The sequence below is a fragment of the Seriola aureovittata genome, chromosome 10 (genome assembly GCF_021018895.1).
Source record: "Seriola aureovittata isolate HTS-2021-v1 ecotype China chromosome 10, ASM2101889v1, whole genome shotgun sequence".
In the NCBI taxonomy this organism is placed as follows: Eukaryota; Metazoa; Chordata; class Actinopteri; order Carangiformes; family Carangidae; genus Seriola; species Seriola aureovittata.
Window position 1 is genome coordinate 16,336,476 of NC_079373.1, and position 20,949 is coordinate 16,357,424.

Sequence of the window (20,949 nt, forward strand, 5' to 3'; positions counted from 1 at the left end):
AAATGGAAGGTGCCATCAAAATTATATGTAAATACAATAAGATAAAACATGCAGGCAGATTAGATGATAAAAAGGTAAAATTTTCATGAAGGTGCTTCAAATTGATGTGTGTATGTTATGGTTATGAGGTCATTCTTCACTGGCGCAGGCGCTTTCGGAGAAACCTGTTTCTTCGTTAATATGTAGCAACTGAAAGCGAGCCCACAAACCTTAACTTTGACATTCACTAACTGCGTAACGTTCCCGCTTCACACTTAAGGATAATGTACATGTGTTCCCATTAATATATACGAAGACAGATTCACGCTGTGTGAACAATTTCAACGCCGATGACCGTTGGCTGTGTTGTGGATACGATACTGAGGTAGGTCGCTGTCTGCCACCCGGCGCCGCTAGCTAGGTCGCGAAGGGCTACAATGCTAAAACTATTAGCAAAGCCAGACGTAGCAACGAACAGCAGCTAACGAGTGTAACGTTATGAAACATTAACAGATGTAATGTAGAGAGTGTACCAGACGGCTAGAAATAGTCCAGGACCAGGTTGTCAAAGTATATTTTACATTGCGTAGTAACAACAAATGAAGCGTCAGTGTTATTAACCCCTCAAATAACGTCAAATTGAATGGGGGCAGCTAGGAGGTGGGTCTAGCCTCGTAGGCCATCAGTAAGACCCGCCTAGCTAACATTAGCTAGCTGCGTAGCACTGGCGCTATTTGTCACTGCCTGGTTGCTTTTCAACCGGCGTCACATCGTATCCGGTGTGTTAGCAGGGCTTGTAATGTTGGTCAGTCAGGGATGGAAGCTGGACTTGGATACGGTAAAGTTGTCAATATACTGTAAACGCTTATTGCTAACGTTTATAGATACGTCAAATGACAGTACGAAGTAGCTACGTGGAATAAGTGTAAGCTGTTTCTAAAAACACGAGGGAATGATTTTAAATAAATGACGTGACAGGGAAATAATTCATCGTTGGTTAACGTTTCACTGGTTGAGGATTAGCTAACGCAAGCTAACTAGCGCTGTGTTAGCTGTGCTCGTTAGCTGGCTAACAAAGAGCCGTTGCTCCTCCTTGCTTTGTATGCTCAGTGTTGCCGTTTCAAATGGCTCTTGTTTCACTTATAAAGCGACGAAAATATAGGTACGTAAGGCGAGGTTTATATTAATTAAAATACTAATTTAATTAATTTGAACTGTCGTCTGTTTTATTTTTCAGGATGTTATTGTCGCTAACATTGCCAGGTTTCGTCTTGACATTGTAGTTGTCTACGCTGGTAATGGCTGCAAACATGGCAGGGTATAGATGACTAATAAGTAATAAGATTGTCATTGCAAGCCTCTTAACAATTGCAAAAATAATCACACTAAATTGCACCGATCTTTTGCAGCAGAAGTTAAAATATCGTTCAGTCTATAGCTAACTGCAGCTTTAACGTTTAGTGTACAGAGCTGTTTCAATATTGGACATAATTTTTGCTAGACTATATTCATTAGCCTTTTAAATAGCAATTATATATATTTCTTGTTTATACTGGAGACAGAGAAAGAGTCAGCTGTCAATTGTGCTCAATTAATTGCTTCTGCTCTTTAACAAGTCAGAGGCATTTAGAGGTTAGTGTGTAACTCCTATGGGCTATGGAATGCATTTGGGATTTGTCACGCATTGCATACTTAAATACTTATTTATCTTATACATTTAATATAGTTAATTTTAATGCTTACTAAATAAACCAGTTGAATAGTGTATCGATTGGGCCCTACTGTATATGACATGTCCTTTGGTAATACAGCGAATTGTATCAAAGCAGGGGAACTTTAAAGAGAGATTTATCTTGTTTTATCAAAAGTTTATCACAAAATGATAGTGGTTAAATGCAGTACAATATAAATGCATGTGGTGTGTGTCAGTTGTGCTTATGTGTAAAGCAGTGTTATTAAACTTTATGTGTACTGTAAATTCTATTTGTGAACACTTAGACTGGCTTCTTACAAATCTTGTTGACATTTGACATAATGTTGGTTACTTTTGAAACATTTGAGGCAGCTTTTGTTTTCTTTATTGTCTTGCAGTGAAACTGGACTTGGGCATATCTGAAGTGTCTGGCCATCCTACCATTGCCTACAGTAGGAAGTTTGGTGCCTGTTGCAGGCTGTGCGCATTTGTTCCTCACCAGTGATTCCTTATGCTTGATAGAGGCTACACCCTGGGTCTTACAGGATGGATGGTGTGGACCTAAAGAGACTTGTGTATCGACATCAGCACTCTGTGTTCTGCTGTGGTGTTCAATCTTTTTCCATTTACAAGAGAACACCTCCCATCTTACACCTCCAGTCTCTGCACTATATTTATAAAGACCGTCTTTGAGCAATAAAAAAGACAGCCAGAGATAGAAGTTGTTGGCCTTTCTATCTTTTTTCTTTTTAAAGCACAGATAGATATTGCTCATATAAGCCTGTATGATGGACATGGAAATGTCCTTATTTTAACTTTTCAGTTATTGTACGCCCTAACTCTAAGTGAGGGTGGTGGGATGTCGGAAAAGCCAGACGACAAAATGGTGAAGTTCCTGGCTCCCCCTCAGAAGAGTGGAAACAGCCCCAGTTCTGGATCAGATTCAATGGTGGGTGAATGCCGGCCAACAGAAGTGAGACGCCGGCATCACACCATGGAGCGTGATCGATGTAACCCTGAACACCGTTTCTTGCGCCGAAGTGTCATCAGTGATTCCAATGCCACAGCACTGGCTCTCCCTTTACCCAGCAAGATCCCCATCCCTGCACCTCAACGGGTGCAGCTACGGGAAGCCGCCCCCCAGCGACAACAAGCTGCTGTTTCTGCTCATTTGCCGCCGACTGATACAAGTTTAGCTCAAAACCAGGAGTCTGCTGATAGTGGAAGAGGAGAAGAAGGAAAAGATATCGAAATCTCCAATGTGGATGTAGTGCCTTCAGACCAGGAGCCAGCCAATGTACAAGATATCTGTGATGGAGAAGTGGTGGTAGTAGCCCACTCCACACCAGGCTTAGGAAGAGAATTGCCAAGTCAAACAGAACCTGAAAGCACTGTTCAGGTGAAGGTAAATCATGAAGATGATGGGGAGGAAGAGGATAAGGACTCTGCCAAGGCACGAGCAGAGGCAGAGCAGAGAGAAGCTGAGAAAAAAGTACAGGATGACATCGAAGAGGCAGAGACCAAAGCAGTAGGAACATCACCGGATGGGCGTTTCCTAAAGTTTGATATAGAAATTGGACGTGGCTCCTTCAAGACCGTCTACAAGGGCTTGGACACTGAGACCACAGTGGAGGTGGCTTGGTGTGAGCTGCAGGTATGAAATTGGGATAACCACTGTTCTTATTACTTATATTCCCTTATTGCTATTGCTGTCACTTCAATACCCTTTTCACTTTAATCTTGTGCACTGGCTCAACATATTAGCAGTTTCAAGGGCATCAGTTACTCTTGTTCTTTAATTGAGTCACCTTAGTGTTGCATTCTCTGGCAAGTGTTGTCATCTCCTTTGTTTAGGCCTGCTTTTACTAGGTGGGGTAGAGCTAACACAATATCCTTCCACACTGTTACCTGAGCTACAGCTTCTTGTCATTCCCCCTCTGAGAGACATACTTAGCATTTCCCCTTTATTGTTTTACATTTCATTTGTCAGTAAAACATAGCAAGACATTGGGAAATTACCAGAAGCTGTCAGGGCTTGTATATTCAATGCTTATAACTGATTAAGGAATATCTAACACATTAGACAGCGGAAATTAGATTGTACTAGATTTTGAAGTAGACTTTTTTTTCTCATTGCTCTCATAGTGTGCAGAATTCATGTAATAATATTAATTTTCTGTATCCTGTTTTCACAACAGCAGAGGACATTATATACCAAATAAATTATGATAACTGTCTTCCAGACATGCAGAATTATCATGACAATGATTACGTTATAACGGGGGAAATTCTTGTCAGGAAAAGTAGATTAATTATTTAGATTATTACTACACCTTTTGTAAATGTAACACCTAAAACTGTGTCAAAGTCAGTAAAACTCTAAAATGCCATTAGTTATTATTGTTTACAATTTCTAGGGCTAAATACAGCAACAGAAGTTATAATTGAGTTACTTTTTAAAAACACATTTTTTCAGGGATTTTCCTCAAAATCAGATTTTTGACCTAATTCAATTCTCGTCTTAAAATCATTTCTGTTTTTTAATCCATTTCATTGTTATTATATCTTAATACAGTATTAAAGATGCCACCGTTTTGCTTTGAATTTTTCTTTAAAATGCTGGTGAAAAAATTGTAGCTCTGCTCTCTATTCAGTACGCAGTTCAGTAAAGCAGCTACATGGCCCATAGCAAAGTTTGACCTCATTCGCCACATGACTGTTTGCTTTTACTGTCATGCTTTCACCCTGTCATGAGTGGCACAGGCCTCACACAGCAGCACATTCAGCTATAGCTACACATGCACACTGGTTTCAGAACAATGTGAAGATCTGAGGCACGTGCCCCTCCCCCCTCACACAGTGAGTCATGCGCATGCTCAATGCATTTCTGCTCCGAATGCTGTGTGAATGTAAAATGGGTCACATTCCTGACAGAGGAATCTCCTGTGTGAAGTGCAGCAGGCCGGCTTTGCCGGCCAAGGCCTGTTTCTTAACTATCAGTCCACTTCCTACCTTTCTGTTTTTCTTAACTCTTTTAATTTAAAGCAACTCCTACCTCCTTTAGTTAATATTACACCTTGAGGTTGTATACTTAGTCATTCTTGTCTTTTTTTTCTTTCTTCCTTTTGATATTAAAGCAACTTACTTCGGCCAAATACTGCAGCATGCATAGAAAGCTCTTTGATAGTTTTTACTATGCCTGGTTGCTTAGATTTACCTCCCCTGTTAGTATAGATTTGACTTTATTTATGGCAAGAGAGAATGTTGTGATATAAGGTACATGAGCTAATAATAAGTGGAAATCACAATTTACCAGAGCCAGTTGACTAAAGTGATTTATGATTTCTTGTTTCTTGAATAATTAATTGATTTATTGACTGGTTATCACTGGTCTGATGTTATCAGACAGAAAAATATCCTTGTGGTCTCTGGTGACTTTCTGTGGACCAGTTTGAAAAGGCAGGTGAAAATCATAGCTAAAACATACCCCATCTCTTTGTTTGGTTGGTTTGTATAAAATGTTTCCTCTTGTTGTAGGATCTAGCTGGGTCTTTGTCAGTTACTACTTGTATTGAGAGAGCGATCCAGTGGAAAGGGGGGATTTATTGAAATTCTTACAGTTGAATGAGATCAGCTTTGTTTAATGCTTGTGGTCTGTTCTGAAATATGAACATGTAACCTGACACTCATTCTCCTTCTTCCTCTGTCAACTAAAGAGTTTCAGTATGAGAAACGGTTCAACTACACAAAAGCTGAAATCCCCTCATACATGCGCGTTAAAGCTGTCCCATGATCAAGTGCTGGCATTACATCCCCCACACATCCTGAGGGCATATTTATATACAATTTTTTTTTAATATAGTGTTAAAATAGGCATACATTAATTTCTGTAAATGTTTTTAGTTTAGTTTCAATTGTTCAGTGTATTTTCAAACAAATATGTAATTATAGCCATTTCCATTTAGGTGCTTTTGACGGTAAAAAAAAAAAAAGTATATTGACCATTTTCTACTTTTCTACTATGGTTGCATTAAAAATGCACATATTTTCCTAAGAAGTAAAAATTCAAATTTAGAACAAACTGTAAGATGACCAACAATGAAAGAAAGGATTAGTGGCTCATTTCATTAATACACTTTTGTTTTGTTTCCTGTTAATGCTATAATCAGTGATGCAGAAAGTAATCAGTCTTGGTACTTGTTTGTTCACTGGGAATTTGTTGTTAGCTGGAATCAACAGTAGAACCCCTGCCTGAATGCTGACCAGTCTGACAGGTTTTCCCTCCTAAAATCCTTTAATCTTCTAATGGCAAAAATTCCAGACCTAAACTAGCATTCCTGTGAGGCTGTAAAGCTCATCATACACCAGAAAACCAACAGTGGTTGTTCAGAGAAGTGTTTTTATTTTATTTTTTTAATTTACTATATTAATTTTCAGGGACTATACAACAACATTAATTTCAAAGTGTTCAACAAATGGAATTTTTGTACCACATGTCATGACAAATACTCCAGTAGTAGCAGAGATATTTCACTCTGACGAGAGTGTTTGACCGACAGACCAACCAATCCACTTTGCCTTCCCTCAAGCTATGCTGCAATCATGGCTAAAACCTTTAGTGTGTAAAGTTTAAATGAAATAGCCCTGGCTTAGTCAGTCTGAGAGACCATCTGTCCAAAATCGTCTAAGAATTTCTAGGCGTCCACCATTTTTCACCCACCCATGAACCCCCTACATTTGTTGTTCCGGATCTCACATTGCAGGCATGTCTGAACAATAAGTAGGTCACCACAGAGAGGAAGTCGAAGAAAAAAGAGGAATAAATTTAGGAGCCTCCCCTCTCCTGCTCACTCATCCATCTTCAGACATGTCATCTTCCACTCGTTTCCTCCCCACCTCTTTCCTCTGCAGTAGTGGCGGAAGCCAAACGTTGAAAGATGAGGAAGAGAACCAAAGGTATTCTGTAGAAGTTATGAGAGCTTCATGTCCAGCTGGCTAATGGCATCCGCTGGGAGTGACGTGCTGTATCCAAGTAGTATAACAGTGACTCATCTGTAATTACTCTTCATGATTAGTAGTCTTTGGGTTTACCATAAGATTTTGAGTTTAAATTGCTTAATTCTGTGTTAAACATGACATAATTGGGAAGAAATGTTACATTTAGTGCAGTAAAATTCCTAAATGCATTGTCAGCATTCCTCAGTCAAACTGTGGAGTAGGCTTCTGCATGGCATTCAGTGGTTTGCAGTCTAATTTGTCTAAGATTGTTGACACAGGTAGTAAAGATGTTGGACCAGAACTTTTTATGTTTTGTGATTTACAAAATCACAAGAAACCTAAGCTTTTTGTTTTCCACTTTTCCCTCATTATTATTGTCGTTATTTAATTTACAAACAGATGTTGTCCCTGCCTTGATACTTTCTCAGTTTTTCATTAACTATAAAAAGTGTCTAAAAATGTATAGACTATAGTGGGAATACACCATATAAATCAGTTGAATGGACATACTGGCATATCGGAAATGGCCTGGATCCGTCATCATGTCGTTTGCTGACAGCTTGACTAACAGTCACAGTGATATTTGACCTCATTGCCATGTCTCACTGAGTCTTGGTTTCTTCCCACAGAGACATACTGCACTTAATGCTTTAACCAAGTAACACTTAGAGCTGAACTATTAAACATGGCTTCTTGGTTTTCAGATGTTACCCAGATCTTAACCAATGTTACCCAGAGGGCTCCATCTTGCCCTCAGTGTCAACCTCAGAGCAGGGACCTGACAGAGCCAGCCCATGGCATGATCACAGGCTTTTTTTCTTCTTTTTTTTTTCACTCAATCTATTTTTAGGGTTGTTGGGTTATTTATGATAGCCTTTGCCTAGAAGCAGTACTTTCTGCTATGCTTTGGTGATACTGTAGTTAACTGTCATTAGCTGTGATTCATGTTATATGGAAACGCCTTAGGTCATAAAGTTGTTTAGATAGTATTGGGGATTGGTGACTATGGTTGAAATTAATATAATATTCATAGCAGTATTTTTCTGATGGCATGGCAAATGTATGAAATAGCGCAATGAACAGTCTTATTGTTAAACATTTTTTCCCTTTATTTTCTCCATTCATTTGGAGGATGTTCATATCGTCACAAAACAATTTTACTGAAAACTGATGAAAGATTATATTGTTTAATTTGTTTTCAATATCTGATTGGTTGATTTGTAGCTCTATTTTGATTGGTTGATTTGTAATTGTATTCTGATTGATTTACAGTTTGATTCCTGCAGAGTAGTCTCCTGCTTGTTGAGGTAGGAATTGCTTTGTGTCTATTAGAAACGCAATTACAGGCATTTCCTGATTCTTATTGTCGGCAGTGAGATATAATGAACCAGTACAATTCAATACCTTGATTAAAAAGTTGTCTTTTATTTATGCCTCCTCGCCGGCGATAGACAGAGCTGGGGGTATTATGTTTTCGAGTTTTCCATCCGGCCGTCCATCTGACCATCCATCCATCCATCCCATTCTCATGAATACAATATCTCAGTAATGCCTTGTGGGAATTTTTTCAAATTTGGTACAAACATTCACTTGGACTAATGGTTGGACTGATAAGATTTTGGTGGTTAAAGGTCAAAGGTCACAGTGACCTCACAAAAGATGGTTTTCACCTTGTGAACACAATATCATTGAATCATATCATACAACTGCGAAGCAGTAATTCTAGTTCCTGTGTACTCTTCTATCATCACATTCAGAGATGGCAGTATTCACAGCTGAGTTATGATATTGCAGAGGCAATGGTAGCAACACAGCTCTTTAGTGAAATGACTCATGCCCACTTTGTCAGATGCTGTAGCTCAACTGCAGCTGCTGCTGCCCTTCGAGTGCCTGCCAGGTTAGGTTTCCTAATTTATAGACTTTCAAAGCCTCTTCCTCAAAATGATATCCAGAATGTGACTGCACCATTGTCTGTAGAAAATTATGGGCACAGATTCTATAAAAGCACCTAAAGGTTTTGAAATAATGATTTACACTTGATGTTGTTATTGTGATCATCTTGGTAAGTTTTTGAGCTAGGCAATCGAAATTATGTTAAATATGGGGGACACTGAGTGGAGCTGAGGTTGGATAAGAAAGCCACAGCCACTTCAGCTGATAGGTCTGCTGAGGTGGCTTCTTAAATTTAAATATCTTGTATTTACTAAAATGGTAATTGTCAATTAAATGGCAATAGTCTGCCTTTGAAGGTGCAAACTAAACATACTACTTTCTGATCACTTTTAGTGGTCTTTGTCAAGTTAAATCTGCTTGCTTCTTGTCATTATACTACATACAGCAAAAATATGCAGCCATCTGTTAAGTAGATTTCCCAAAGAATGTGCTTTGTTAGGTCATAGCAGTGTTAACATGTGTCTTCACAAATTAACACTCCCAATTGCTTGAGTGTTTTCTTTCTAGAAATTGAAGTAGATGTCAGTTAAGCAGGTGAATAATCTTATCCTACACATTATGGAGAATGCAGTTTTAATTGGTTTGGACTATAGGGAAGACTTGTTTTAAATGAGTTATCAAAGTGGCAGTGAGCCTACAGTAGAAATGCTGTCATTGATACAGTAGTTTGGTATGTGTGGGGGTTGGGGTGCTGCACACCCTAGGCTAAGAATTCTGAGGCTGTGACTGCTGCAGTGGATATTTTGCATGACTATTTTCACATGATGTGCAGAAAGACAAAGGGGAGCCACTGCCCCACTAGATAAATACTGTGCAAAGTAGGTCAGTTGTTCCAAGTACATGGTGGAGCCTCCATTACTTGCCTATCTTCCTTCACCCTCTGTTTCTTGACATTGCCCCCTGACTCAGTGTCGTCTCCTGCTCCTAATTGTTTACACATTTCCCTTCAACTTCTCATTTTGTCTGCCCTACGTTGCCCCAGACATTTCAAACATTCAACCTCAAACCTCCAAAATACCTCCAGCAGTGGTTGCAGTGGTCTCAAGTATATTTTTCTTCATGTGATGTCAATCACTGGAAAGTTTTCTATCTCGTGCTGACACATACACAAAGTCTAACACGCTCCATGGGGCTCAAGTGGGCTGAATTTCCTGGACAGCCTGGGCTGCAGCCAGGTCTCTGGGGTTTTCAAGGGAGGTCTTTGGCTGCGGGGTTTCACTGGGCTTGTCTAACTGGTATTGGTTAGCTGCTGTCTATATGCATGTTGTAAATGTAGGTCACACCAGGAATTACTCAGGAAACCTGAGAAGGGTGGTTGTACACATTCCAGATTTTTTCTTAATATACAGACCCTACAAAAGGCATTTCTGCCAACCCTTATATATGCATTGGTCAGTTTATGGAATGTTAAACCCCACTGGGCAGAGTGCCATCAGATCTATATACATTTTGCGATGATTCATTGACAAACCCGTCAGCTGCCAGACATTTGTCGACTGTCGATATCTTTCTTTCAGAATACAGGCCTTGGTGAGCAGAATGTTAGCTTTAAACCAGATACAGTTGGTATCTGAAGGGCTGAGTAATATATGAGTATTAATATTCATTATTGTCTATCGTTGTTGATATGGACAATAATGCTACACAGTGTAAATTAATAGAATGAATCAAGCAAGAATCACAGTCCTAATAAATAATCCAAATATGATGAATATTTTATATATTTATATTCAAATATATGGGAAAGTGGTCCCAGACTTTTGGACCACACTGTATGCACATGACATGGTATAATGTATACTGATATTGGTTATGTTGATATATTATTTATTATTTTATTTAATAATACATACTTAAACCTACTTTAGAGTGCTGTGTGTCTGTCTGTTTGTTTTTGTCTGTCTAACAGTCTGTACTGATCTTTGCTGTGGCTCTTTTCTCATTTTGGTTTGCTTGGAATCTAGGACAAGGCTAGATATGTTCCTTGCCAGAGAAAACAGGGCCACATCCCTGTGCCCCAATCTCTATGTGCACTTGTTAGAGTATATGAGCAATTTTGGCTCTACAGAAGGAACTGTATATTGTCAGACTGTTTTAGTTAACCTTCTATTGAAAATGTCAGGTTTAAAATGTCAGGTTGTCAAACCTGGAATGTCAACTTGACTATAGATTCAAAAATATTTTTTCTCATAAATTGATGCATTCAGATGCTGCATAGGGAAAATACATTTTATTTGGCCATTAATATGGATAATATTCATTATTCTAGATATTTGCACATTACTTTTTCATTGCTCTAAATTATTCTGTATACATCAATAAATAGTCCTGCCCTCTGTGTTGTGTGAAATCTTTAAGTATTTCCCTTTTGTCCCCTGCAGGATCGTAAGTTGTCAAAGACAGAGCGACAGCGCTTTAAGGAGGAAGCAGGGATGTTAAAGGGACTACAGCATCCCAACATTGTCCGTTTTTACGACTCCTGGGAGGGACCGTCCAAAGGCAGGAAGTGCATTGTACTGGTCACTGAACTCATGACTTCTGGCACACTCAAAACGTGAGTCTCAAACTTGGTAGAGCTGACAAACACATTAATGCAGGACTCATACTGTATGTACAGTATACACTAGGGCTGTGCCACATATGTTTCACTTTAATAAACGGATGATGTAATGTGACTTGAATATGTAATTGATGAATTAATTAATACAAAAGAAAAAGTGTATTTGCACTTTTTAGTTGCTTTTATTAAGAATTGTTAAGTGTTATCTTTGATACTTTGAAAAATGCAGCACAGAGGATGTATGAAAATTCTGGTCTGTTTTCTTTTAGATATCTGAAGCGTTTTAAAGTGATGAAAATTAAAGTGCTGCGGAGCTGGTGTAGACAAATCCTCAAGGGGCTTCACTTCCTTCATACTCGGGCTCCCCCCATCATCCACAGGGACCTTAAGTGTGACAACATTTTCATCACAGGCCCAACAGGATCCGTCAAGATAGGAGACCTGGGACTGGCCACACTCAAGCGTGCATCCTTTGCCAAGAGTGTTATAGGTACGACTCCAAAGTCATTTCTACCTCCTGATCCCTGTCCTGCTGCAGGGCAGTACCTTTTCTGAGGTCCTGATATACTGTTTCTATTGAAAATGATGATGTTTAAAGAAGGTATTTTCCGTTTACTTGTTTTTCTTACGATGTGGTTCAAAAACAGACCACAGCGTTTCAGCTGTCTCTCAAACCACAGCTCAAATGGAGGCCAAACACTGTGGTAATCTTAGGGAGATAACCACAAGGCTTTCGCTCTCTGAACTCGCACAGTATTTTTATCAAGTTTGGTCATTGTACAGAATAGTTCTGTTCTATGTTTCTCCAAAAAAAGAGGGTTTTTTTCCAGGCACCTACTGAATGTAAGTAGCGCCTAACATTTCTCCGACTGTTAAATATTAATATCATTATTATAATAGTTGTCATGCCTTCTTGCAGGCTAACCTGGCCATGGCTAAAGGTATGGCCTTTGCTTCTGTCTTAGACTGGTCTTTGTTCTGTGGTTTGGAAATATGTGGTCTGTTTGCCAGTTACAGCTATAATGTTTAACATCTCTTTCTATGGGTTTGCCTCTACAGGTTTTTTTTTTTTCCCCTAGTGTTTGTCTCTTACTGTCTTTTAAAATATTGCAGGACCGCAGAATCTTTTTGCTCCATCTTTGTGTCCAGAGAGCTCTCCCCACTTTCTCTCTGTCAGCCTTTTGTCTTTGATTTTTGTTTCGTTTTTATTTTATTTTTTTACTTTCACATTCTTGGGTATGTTTTTAAAATGTAGGCTCTAGCCTCAGCTGTGCCCCATTCTGCTGTTTGGAATGAATAGGGTACTGCTGGTCATTGAGTAAGTATGAACTTTTATGGGCCTGGTAAGTCTGACAGTGTGCTGTAACACACATCAATATCAAAAACAATTACATTCAAATAACCAAATCAGTTTTTCTGCGTAAGACCTGATATTGAAGGTAAAATCATCAATTAACTGAACAAGGCTGATGTGCAGGGACACACTGCTCAGCACAGTAACTAGCTATGGGATCTGCTTCTCTCAGCCTTGACCATAACAGTTTTCTCCTGCAGGTCAAGAAGAGATGGTAAGTCAGACTTCGAAAGGTGAGTCTACTATAGAGGGCAATGTTGTTAATGTTGTTGTAAGGTAAGGTCTTGACAAAAGTTATTTCCATAGCTAGTCTTATTTCTCTTACAGAGATCATTGGCATCCCTTTGAACAAATTGCGCTGTATTCTGACCTGGGTATTATTCTCAAGTGCCTAATTTTAAAGCAAATTTTTGAACGTCGTGAATAACATTAATTTTGGCTAACAAGTGTGGTCTGCACATTGGTAACCTCAGTCATATTCTTACATTGCAACATGTTAAGGTCTTACACAGACAAACACGTGCCTTCTTCTCTGCAGTCTAACTGAGCCCAGCTTCTCCTTCCTTTTTTGTTTTCTGTCTCTTTTTTGCTTTCCTTCCCCTTTTCTTTTTTCTCTCTCTTCCAACTTTCACCTCACAGGTTCTACTCCAGGAGATGTCTACAGGCTGGTCACTCTTCTCATCCTCCTCTTCCTCAACCCCTCATGGGTTAGAGGAGCAGAGGGGCAATGGGTTGTGAGAACCCCACTCAATCAGTAAGGGAGTTCGAGAGTTCTGAATAGTTGTTTTGATTTAAGGTACCCCTGAGTTCATGGCGCCTGAGATGTATGAGGAGAAGTACGACGAGTCAGTGGATGTGTATGCCTTTGGAATGTGCATGCTGGAGATGGCCACCTCAGAGTACCCTTACTCAGAGTGCCAGAATGCTGCACAGATCTACCGCAGAGTTACCAGCGTAAGTCTTCTTTTCAACCATCCATGTCACCCCTCTGCCCTGCCTTCACCTCTTCCTATGTGCCAAGAAGGCTAGTGTCCCATTCTGGAATCATTTTATATTCCTGCTGTCACCTCTGTATGAAACTTATATTACATTTCTATCTTCTAGTATTGTATTTCACCTCTTAACTTGGGTGTATTCCTGTATCTCCCAGATGATTTCCTTTGCCCTGTTTGAAGAACCCACAAACTTAGAAAACCTCCCAGAGAAAACATGTTATTTACACCAACAAGCCCCTTTGCTTCACCTCCACACTGTTTTTCTTTTACTTTCCTTCTTTCCCTCTGGATTATGTTGAAGTATGTTGGTTAAACATGTAGACTAGGTGTGGATGATTGATAAGACCCTGAACAAGCACAGTCCTGCTGTTTTCTTAAGGGCTAATGGTTTAGTCTTGTGATGATGCCATAAGGGCAGTAACTGTCATAGAAAAACACATATTTTTAGTCTTATTCATACAGTTCATACTGGCTTACTATTGAAATACATAGTCACTGATATGATTCATACCCATGACTCATGTAATTGCAAGTCTCGGGTTAAAAAGGTTGATCTTGTTCCTAGACTGTTATCTAAAATGTGCCTTGAAATCTCTATCTCTATCAATACCTTCAGTTTACCATTAACTACTATTAAGCACAAACACTGAAGTCTGCTACGTGATTCAACAGAGCATTTTTTTATTTACCCTAGTGCAAAGTATTGAGTTCTTAGCTCTCTTAATGAGCCACAAATAGCTCATACTGCAGAGCACCAAACACACTTGCCTCACTTGAGAAACAAAGTGCTATTGTGTTGTTAAGTCTACATTTAGGCAGTATGACATCCTCTGTTTTTACAGTAGTATTCCTTGGAGAGATGGGCTGTTGTTCTTCCTATTTTGTCATTTCAGCTCAGGTGTACAGCTCTCTCAATTCATCGTCATCCGTTTTCCTGTAGCACCAGGCAGTTTCCTGTTGCTAGTGGCTCAATTCGTCACCTCTCATCAGCGTCCTCCACCGACTTATGCCCTCCTTTTCTCATCACTTGACATTTTACAATCTTTAAATGCCACCAGGCAGAACACATAGCTTCCTTTTACCATTGTTTGAATGGATTTGTGTTGAAATTATGTTTCTTAGAAGCAACCTCCTCCACTTTGTGCTGTGAGATTTTAGGTACATTCGAACACAAAATTGAAAGAGAAAGTTGGCTTAAGGTTGCAATAATTTCAGTCATCTGAAATATAAGAGATATTTTTGTGGTGCTGATTAAGGGTCTATGAGCTAATAAAGACAAGATGTGGGGTAGTATCCAAAATAAGAAAAGGTCAGATAAGAAGGAAAACCATTCTCATTCAGGGTTTTGTGTTTCCCGTAGGGTGTGAAGCCAGGCAGCTTCGACAAGGTGGCCATTCCTGAAGTGAAGGAGATCATCGAGGGATGTATTCGCCAGAACAAGGATGAAAGGTTTCCGACTTAAAGTGCACATTTAACAAGTTGAAGTTGGTCAAGGTCTCCAGGAAAACATTTGCTCATTGCTTGTATCCTCTTTTTAGGTACTCAATCAAAGACCTTCTGAACCATGCCTTCTTCCAGGAGGACACTGGGGTGCGTGTGGAGTTGGCAGAAGAGGATGATGGAGAGATGGAGGCTATTAAGTTGTGGCTGAGAATTGAGGATATAAAGAAACTCAAGGGGAAGTACAAAGACAATGAAGCTATTGAGTTTTCTTTTGACCTCAACAAAGACGTCCCAGAGGATGTGGCTCAGGAAATGGTGAATTGAACTTTTAATGTCTTTTTAAAAAAATCAAAATCTCATTTATACGGTCACAAAGACTGCATGACAAATGAAAAGAGCAAAATTTGTTTGTTTTCATCACTATCTTGATGTGTTCATGTTCATTGCTGAATTCTACCTCATATCTTTTTGCTGTAGGTTGAGTCTGGTTATGTGTACGAAGGTGACCACAAGACCATTGCAAAGGCCATAAAGGACAGGGTGTCTCTAATCAGTCGCAAGAGAGCACAGCGGCAGCAGGTGTGTCCATACTAACCATACCTCATTTTATGTTGTTTATTTTTACTATTCACTTAATTTGCTTGAATACTTTTTTCATTCATAGGATGTTTGTAATTGTTCTGTGGTGTTCACACGTTGACCATTAATAGTCTCTTGAGGGATTTTAAAACATTCGGTGCTGTCTATCTTGAAGGTCAGAGAAGATCAGGAGAAGAGAAGGCTTGAAGAAGAACTGCAGAGTCAATTACTGCCAGCACAGCAACCAGGCCAACAATCAAGCACTGAGATGCCTCAGTCCCAACCAGTGCCACAGCCTCCTTCTTATGTCTCTCCGCAACCAAACCAACACAGCACACAAATGCAACCTGCATCTCAGCAGAGCCTTCAAAACTCTAACTACAACACTCCTCAACCAACCCAACTGACTGGCATGGTACAGGGCACGCCTTATGTCCCCCAGTCAACTGGGCAAATGCCAGTTCCGGTTCAGGGTCAAAGTGTGGCCACCATCCAGCCAGAGTCAGAGGATCCTGAGACTGACCAACACCAACAGCTACAGCACACAGGAGGAGGTTTGTATCAAAGATGATTTACGGTCAAATACACCTACAGCCTATCATATGATAATAAAATTTTGTTGTTAAATGCATTTAGAGTCTTTTCATAAATTAAACCTTCATGTCCCCCTCTTACAGCCACTCACATGGCGGACAGACTACCTGGTTCCTCCATCCTTCCGGAGGCCCAGCCTTCTCAGCCAGGAATGTCCTACAGCTCCACTCCCGGTCAGCACCTTCAGCCCCAGGTGTCGTGTTTGCAGACACAAAATGACCAAATGCAACAGCAGCAGCTGTCAGTGGTGAGTCATGTATTAAATAGGACATAATCTTGTGTGTTGAAAAAAATCAAATGTTTTCCCCATGGTATGTGCTCCTCAGAATTAAGTATATATTTAAAACAAAATTTAAAATGTACAGACTAGATATTTATACATTTGTTTTTCTGATTTTGCCCCTGTTTTTCCTCACTTTGGTATGACCAGTTTTCAATTCACAGCAGTCTTTGCCATTGCTAAATCCAGTGTTGACAAGGGAACACTGTAGACAGTCTAACTATGCTTGTTTACCTGACCAACTACTAGTAGCACAGTTGCCTGTGAAGTAAGAAAAATGCAAATCTTCATTCACTTCACATGCACAGACACGGCCCGTTATGTTCAGAAAGTTGAACCTGGGATGTTGTTTTTGATGGGCGCGGGGTGGGAACTTTTCCTCTGCATTAACACATGTGCCCCATGAACTACTTATCTTTGCCCATGGAATTTAATTCACATGTGATGTTGTTTTCTTTCTGTGGTGTGCAAGGTTCAGCCCCAGATCCAGCCTGAAGTTGTTCCTGTTGCACCCACAAGCCAGTCTGTTCCAGGTGCACCTCCACAGGTAAACGTTGTACTGCATGTCTTAATGATCTTTAAAGAGCAACTAAACACCACCTGGAAAGTATTGTTTCACCTAACAACATAGCTTATATTATGTTAGAGTATACTGAACACACCCTAAGTACACTTCTATATAACAGCAGCAAATGTGGACTCTACACTTTGAACAACTCTAGGTCAGCAAAAACATGATTCTCAGGAAGTGTTAAGTTAACCTTTAAAGCCTATATTCTCTGATTGAGGCATCTGCGTTGAAAGTAGCTGAGTGTTCCAAATCTCTGAGTTTCTTCTTAGTCCACGTTTCTATTTATTCTCAAGTTTTCTACTCTTACCCTGTGTTATGTTTTGTTTCTTATAGTATGGAGTTTACTACCAACCATCGCTCCCCCCTCAGGTAGATAAAATGTCCCATTTTCCTGTTAATACTTTTAAATACACAGACAGCCATTCGGATAACATGTTCTTAGAAACAAAATAAAGTTAATGTCTCTATTGGTTTTCACGGCATACTCAGCCTTTGTGGTCAGTTTTCACATATCTTTGGTAAGTTTTTACTCAATTGTAGTACAGTATAAATAAAGGAAGTTTATCTTCCTCAGACAAAAATGTTGGATCCACTAGTTTTTAACACTTTGACAAGCGCAGTGTCTCAAAAATGCACTGGAGAGTTGACATTAAATAGATACCCCAAGCTGTCAAGTAAACAAATGGTCTGATATATGCAGTTAATGTTATCCAACAGGTAAGTGCATGTGGAAACCAGATTTTCAGGAATTAGATTAAATGCCACAGTGAATGTGTGTCAATCTTTATCTAAACCTCTTTGATTTTATTCCTATTTCTGGCACTCTATCTTAACCCTATCTTTTCTTATAGATTCCCACCCAGCAAGTAATGATACCCCCATCCTCTCAGTCGTCTGCCCCCCAGCAGCAGCAGCAGCCAGAGAGCACCTCCACTCTTCCACAGGCACAGACTGGAGCTCAGCAGCTACAGGTGATACACACCTCCCCTGCTCATACTTTACATCCAAATATCTTTGATCTTGTTTTAAGACACCAACTGACATATTGATTTTTAACTCATTAATTTCACTGTTGCTTCACCATACTACAGTATGAATTTCATGCTGTCCATTTCTATGTTTGCATTTTTTTCTAAAACTTTTTTCTCTTTTCTCTGAACACACAACTCTCATTACTGCGTCGGCCCCCTTTTTTTTCCTTCCACTCTTACTCCTCTGCATGCTGCTTATTCCTGCATGACTCTTAGTCTTGGGCCAGTGATCCAAGTCCTGTACTCTCTCCTCCACTCAACGCAGAGCATCTATACTTCCTCTATCAGGCCTCATGTCTCTCTGTTCTGCAGGTACTCTACAGAGCACAAAACTAATTTGTATGTGGATGTATGTGAGTTAGATGTGAAGCATGTGGTTTACACTTCCTTATACAGTTTCTCTTCCTGAAGTATGTGCGCATTCATTCTTCAAAAAAATATTTTTACAGTGCACATTTTGCATAATTTTAATACATTTTTGTTAAATGTAATAAATACATGTAAATCCTATTATAGAGCATCAATAAACATGAGTAAGATAAGGAGGGTAGTAAGAGCTCAAATAATTGTTTTTTTGGTGTTGTGGTTTTATATCTCTATTTTTTTTTTTCTAGTATCTACTTAAATGTGAGAGCAGAAAACAGTATTTGTTTTCATGACTGTTACATTTTGACCTAAAGGCAATGTAACATGTCACAGGTTTTACTTGGAGCTTAAATTCCTCCATGAAAACAGTAAACCAATGTATATATGCTGTGTTCATGTAATAAATAAAATACATTTTATCACAGTAGAAAAAAATCACAGTATTGTAATCACCAACAGGTTTTCAACTGGAAACTAATAGAACAGCAGTAACCTGTGTAAATAATATTCAAATAAGCGCAGCAGAGGAAAATGGCCACACTAAAGGAAATGGAAAGAAAACTCCATCGCACAGCAATGTTTACACTCTGCGCGAGAGCTGAATAATGGCGTCTCTTGCAGTAACCACATGCAACAAATTTCACCAGGGTAAACAGCTCCATCTGGTGGATGGTCTGGTTCAAATCATTACATTTGCTGTAAATAGTTTGTCAGCATAAATGGCCAAAATAAAATTGAATGAATGTTTCGGAATTACATTAAAATAATAATTGGTTTACATCATTGGTTTAAATAATTTCAAGATAGTAATGCAGAAACAAAAGGACCTTCAATTTAGAGATTTTCCATTGACATTAGATTTCTGATTTTTTTTTTTTTTTTTCAGGCCCCTGTGAGTGTTCCTCAGTCAACACCAGGGGAGCAGTCAGCAGGATCTTCTGCTCTGGTTCCACCATCTGTAGAAAGGTGAGAAGGAAGTTTTATTTTTAAAGGAGGTTTTAAGCAGCACCACACAACTTCTCTCTCTCATGGATTCATGTCTCTTACAGCTGCCTGTCAGATGCAGCTTCAGGTCTTAGTGACGGCAATGATGGAAGTTCTACATCAGGAGGTCGCCATGAGGGACGCTCACTGAAGCGTCACCAGAGGCGATCTGTACGCAGCCGATCCCGCCATGAGAAGACTGCAAAGGCCAAGCTAAATGTTCTCAGTGTATGGATCTGAACTGACGAGTTTATTCAGACTCTCTCTTAAGCTCTTTGTGACTTAACAGTTTTAACCTAAATTTCTTCTTCTTTGTCTTTTGCAGATCTCTAATGTCGGTGACAGAGTAGCAGAATGCCAGCTGGAAACGCACAACAGGAAGATGGTGACCTTCAAATTTGACCTTGATGGTGATAATCCAGAGGAGATTGCACAGATCATGGTAGTAGTGGTTCACAAGTTTTTGACACTAAACATTTAGAAAACATTCAGTCTAATGGTGGTTTATTACAATGAAAATAATCTCTCTTCCCATGTGTAATGCACAGTATATATTCATTGAGAATATGGTTTTGCATGGCTACCATTCATTCCATCCCTTTGAAATGGCAAGTGGTAATGATAATCCACTGCAACTGAACAAAGAATAACAGCAAATGCCACACACAGCTGTTGTTTTTTGTTTTTAATATCTTCTGTCTCAAACACTGACGATAACCATCACAAATATGAAGCCATTCTGTGGAACGTTCTCACAGTATATGTAGTTGTAGTTACAGTAGTTGAACTTGTTATGCTCTGTGTCAGGTTGCGAGTGAGTTTATCTTGGAGAGTGAGCGGGAGTCCTTCATCGAGCAGGTCCGTGAAGTCATAGAAATGGCTGACGAGAAAGGAGAAGGGATGAAGGAAGGCTTTCCCCAGGTATTTCTTTAGTACACATCACCTTATTAGCCACATAACTGTTATGACTATTTTGATCCACGCCTGCTGAACCTGAAGACTTTACCACCTACATTTTATCTCTTTGCAGATGTGTGACCTCCAACAACAGCCTCAGCTTTCTGTTCCCATGCTACCAGGTTAATAAACTTGAGCCAAAAACACAGTGTTCACTGTCCACTTATTGATTTTAAGTCTGACTCCCACCTCATATCTGACCTTTCTTTTGACCTGTCTGTCAGGTATTTCCCCCAGTACAACAGCCCAGGTGGTGCATTCAGCAGGACGAAGGTTCATCGTCAGCCCAGTGCCAGAGTCACGTCTTAAAGAGCAGTTCTTTGGAGTTTCTTCTGCTAATACCTCCTTTGGAGATGAACCTGCCTCTGGTGAGAGAAAACTTTGTTTTATTCTCTAAGTCACTGTATTATATTCTGTATCTGAAGGCTGCTTAAATTACAGATGTCTAATTTTACTAACATAATCTTGAGTGGCTGAAGATTAATAACATAGCACACACACACAACTCACAATATGATACATTTAATTCTATTATAATATTTTCAAAATGAGAAAAAAGTCACAGAACAAAGTATAATAAAAAATGAAAACTTCAAACTGACTATATAGGGT

General features: G+C 39.4%; 1 protein-coding gene across 5 annotated transcripts in view; it reads left to right on the top strand.

Moving 5' to 3' along the window:
- The first annotated feature begins 152 nt into the window (after positions 1–152).
- LOC130176309 (serine/threonine-protein kinase WNK1-like) overlaps positions 153–20,949 on the top strand; it is a 27,910-nt gene continuing 7,113 nt past the window's right edge. The window contains exons 1-19 of one of the 5 annotated variants that reach the window (XM_056387315.1): positions 153–364; positions 2,071–3,326; positions 11,005–11,177; positions 11,453–11,673; positions 13,334–13,491; positions 14,893–14,981; positions 15,071–15,290; positions 15,453–15,554; positions 15,730–16,108; positions 16,232–16,395; positions 16,901–16,975; positions 17,333–17,368; positions 17,851–17,970; positions 19,283–19,362; positions 19,446–19,608; positions 19,706–19,822; positions 20,188–20,301; positions 20,411–20,459; positions 20,562–20,705. In XM_056387315.1, the coding sequence (XP_056243290.1) occupies positions 2,532–3,326; positions 11,005–11,177; positions 11,453–11,673; positions 13,334–13,491; positions 14,893–14,981; positions 15,071–15,290; positions 15,453–15,554; positions 15,730–16,108; positions 16,232–16,395; positions 16,901–16,975; positions 17,333–17,368; positions 17,851–17,970; positions 19,283–19,362; positions 19,446–19,608; positions 19,706–19,822; positions 20,188–20,301; positions 20,411–20,459; positions 20,562–20,705 (3,199 nt within the window). In that variant the 5' untranslated portion in view covers positions 153–364; positions 2,071–2,531. Of the gene's footprint in view, positions 365–692; positions 818–880; positions 1,142–2,070; positions 3,327–11,004; positions 11,178–11,452; positions 11,674–13,333; positions 13,492–14,892; positions 14,982–15,070; positions 15,291–15,452; positions 15,555–15,729; positions 16,109–16,231; positions 16,396–16,900; positions 16,976–17,332; positions 17,369–17,850; positions 17,971–19,282; positions 19,363–19,445; positions 19,609–19,705; positions 19,823–20,187; positions 20,302–20,410; positions 20,460–20,561; positions 20,706–20,949 lie in introns of those variants that run through there. The other 4 variants (XM_056387312.1, XM_056387313.1, XM_056387314.1 and 1 more) reach the window with 4 other exon arrangements.